Below are 3461 nucleotides of genomic sequence, written 5' to 3' on the forward strand. Positions count from 1 at the left end.
GGAAGAGCTGGGAGCTAGAGGAGCTGGGAGTGGGGAGGAGCTGGGAGCCAGAGGAGCTGGGAGCAGGAGTGGGAGCTGGGGGGAGCTGGGAGCAGGAGGAGTTGGGAGCAGGGAGGAGAGCCCCCTTTTTGGGAAAGCTGAGAGGACCAGGCCAGAGGCCCCATGCTCCTGTGCCCTCTGCAAAGGTGAAGGGTGGGCCCAGTCGGAGAGGCTGCTGGCTGCAGGTCTGAGGGCCGGGGTGGGTGGGGCGGGCAGAGCCCAGGAGCCTCACTTGTTGTCCAGCAGCAGCACAATGGGGTTTAACTCCTTGCGGGATCTGTAGTAGGCCCGCAGCGGCACGATGAAGTTGTACAGCCCGTTGCCAGCCGTCTCTGCCGAGACGATGATCAGCTTGTTCTTGAACCCGTAGGCCTTGGCGTCTTCATAGCTGTTGTGCTTGCAGCCCTGGGGGCAGATGCTGGAATCAGGGCTGGTCCCTGCTGGCCACTGGACCCCTCCCAGACCCCTCACCAAAAAACCCCCCTGAACACCCAGCCGTCAGCCTCTCGGCCCACGGCCCTTTCATGGCCTACACGCGCCTGGTGGGAGCTACAGGCACCACCAGATGCTACAGCTGTGCCCACAGGCGGCACAGAGCAGAGTCATGTCAGGGGTGGAGAGAGCAGTGTCCATGTGAACATGTGGTTTTGGCATGTGGCTGGAGATCTAGGCATGGGCATAGATAGGTGTCGCGTGTGTGCACACACTTTTTCTCGTTTTGTCCACCAAGAAGCTCAGAGCAGGGACGCCAGCAGCCGTGAGCACGCCACGTGCCCAGATCTTGGTTTTCAATCATCATTTTCCACTAACAGGAATCAAGCTTCCTTGGAGAGGTGGTTCATTCCAGACTGGAGCAGGGGAAGGCCAAGATGTGGCTGGAACCTCTCCGGTTGGAAAGCACAGATGAGCTCAAAGGGTGAGGGAGTCGTGCCAGGAACACCCAGAAGCCACTTGAAGGCCCCCACCCCACCCAGCGAACCCGGGGGGTCTGAGCATCAGAATCAACAACGATCTGTCAAGGATACTGCTGCTGCGATGACCAGCCACAGATTACAACCCACAGAATACGCTGGGAGCCCGTGGTCCGTGAAGGACACGCACATGGGGAAGAGGAGGTCCCCTCCGTGGCTGAGCCCTAACGCACAGCTGGAGAGAGATTCCAGAACTGGAAACCATCCACTGATGGCCGGTGCAGTGGCTCATGCCTGTAACCCCAGCACTTTGGGAGGCCGAGGTGGGAGGATCACTTGAGTCCAGGAGTTCGAGACTAGCCTGGGCAACATAGGGAGATCCCCCCCCATCGCTACAAAAATAAAAATAAAATTAGCCAGGTGTGGTGGTGTGTGCCTGTGGTCCCAGCCACTCAGGAGGCTGAGGTGGGAGGACCCCTTGAGCCTGGGAGGTGGAGGCGGGAGTGAGCTATGATCCCACCACTGCACTCCAGCCTGGATGACAGAGTGGGACCCTGTCTCAAAAAAACAACCAAACAACAAATAAACAAAAAAGAACCCACTGATGGATGCTGAAGCCTCTGGGTCGAGCGGTTTGCTTTCCTGACCTCAACACGTCCCCCACAGAGAAGCTGCTAACTCCAGAAGGAAAACAGTGATTTTCACAGTGGGGAAACCTGCTGACCCCAGTTTGCCACCAGATCCAAGTTAACATCGCCAATGACCTGACAATTGACCCCTGAGTTTCCAGGGAGGGCTGGCCCCACATGCAGGCAGAGTCCCACCACCACCAAACATCGGCAGACCCACCCGCCACCAAGTCACTGGTCCCCGCTCTGCAAAAATATTAAGGTCAGGAGACCCCAGGGAACATTCCAGATTAACGGAGAGTAATGAGAAAGGAGTGATAAGATGCAGCCAGGACAGGCTCCCAGCAGGGAAAACACTGTCACGCAGGATACTGAAAGCTGTCGGGGCCCTCGGCGCAATCTGAACCTGGACAGTGGATCAGACACTCATGCTGGGCCAGGGTCCCTGTCCTAATGAGCTGTGGTTACAAGACAGTTCTTCATCTTTGGGAAGGCATGTGGATGTATTAGGGGAAAGGGGTGTGGTGGCTCCAACCTGTTCTCAAAATGGTTCAGAAAACACGGGCCTCTAACATAGAAACTGGGAGAGGGAGAGCCCAAACGGGACGGAAAGGGAACATCTGAATCTGGGTGAAGGGTCTGCAGCTTTCCTATTCTTGTAGCTTTGCTAGAAGTTTGCAATGATATCGAAATGTAAAGCGACCAAAGAGAAACCAGGGCAGGTGTGCATGGCCCGGTGCTGGCGTCTGGGGGCACAGAGTGCAGCAGAGCCGCCAGCCTTACCTTGTCCAGCCGCAGGCAGCAGAATGGGGCCTTCACAGGCAGGAGGTGGCACAGGGTTGGGGAGCTGCCGATGTAGGGCGAGTTGGGAGGGTAGCCCTTCACATACCTGGGGCAGGAGACAGGAGCCCTCAGCACAGCTGCACAGAGGTGGCTGGGTCTGCTCTGGGCCCCGCCTCGTCCCCGTCCTGGGGGACTCCAGGGCATCCACTCCACCCACAGCCACGTTGCTTGGGGTCACGCATAGCTAGCCCAAGGTGGCCTGCTCTTCCCTCAACCACCTGTGCATCAGCAAATGCTCCTCCAGCGGAGCCTGTGATCACCGTGTCATGGGGCCTGCCCAGCCTTGGCACCCAGGACCCAGTGTGTCCTGCAGGGCAGTCAGGGCAGTGCCCAGGGCACCCACACAGGTGCCAAACCTTAAGGATTCGTGCCTGCCTGACGGGTCAGCAGCGGCTGCAAGGCCAGGGCTGGGGAGGCATGGACTTGGCCCCTACCGGGGCCTTGGGGGACTGGAGGAGACTGCGGGGTGGGCAGGGCCCTCACTGCTGCTGCCCTCACCCAGGTGTGAAGGGGGTGGCGGTGGGGCTCGCCCCTCACCTAGTCAGCTCAGGAACCCGCGTGGTCAGCCCTCAGCTACTCTGGGGTGGGACCAGGCAGGCTGTACCCTGGGCCCACCCTTCCCTGAGGGTCTGAGGTGAGACTCCACCCCACACATACACACAGTGGAGACGTTCACACATGTGCACACATGGAGATGGACACATCCAGACACATACACACAACACATGACCACATATAGGCACACGGAAATGGACACACCAGGACGTGCACACAACACATGCACACAGAAATGAATGCATGCTGACATATGCACACGTGCACCATGTGCACGGACACAAAACACACACACCACACGCACAACATGCACCACACACAGACACAAGGACACACACCAGACACACGGACACACAACATACACAACACACACAGATACAACATGCACCACACATGGACACACACAGACACAACACACATACACCACACACACGGACACACAACATACACAACACATACCACAGACACAACATGCACCACACAC

General features: G+C 58.0%; 1 protein-coding gene across 1 annotated transcript in view; it reads right to left on the reverse strand.

The window, feature by feature from the left end:
* KCNT1 (potassium channel, sodium activated subfamily T, member 1) overlaps positions 1–3461 on the reverse strand; it is a 94797-nt gene that overhangs the window by 20449 nt on the left and 70887 nt on the right. The window contains exons 19-20 of the mRNA XM_011957307.1: positions 2363–2468; positions 272–444 (exon numbers count right to left, since the gene is read on the reverse strand). Coding sequence (XP_011812697.1) covers positions 272–444; positions 2363–2468 — 279 coding nt within the window. The remainder of the gene's footprint in view (positions 1–271; positions 445–2362; positions 2469–3461) is intronic.

The sequence above is a fragment of the Colobus angolensis genome, unplaced genomic scaffold, assembly GCF_000951035.1.
Source record: "Colobus angolensis palliatus isolate OR3802 unplaced genomic scaffold, Cang.pa_1.0 Scaffold44, whole genome shotgun sequence".
Classification (NCBI taxonomy): domain Eukaryota; kingdom Metazoa; phylum Chordata; class Mammalia; order Primates; family Cercopithecidae; genus Colobus; species Colobus angolensis.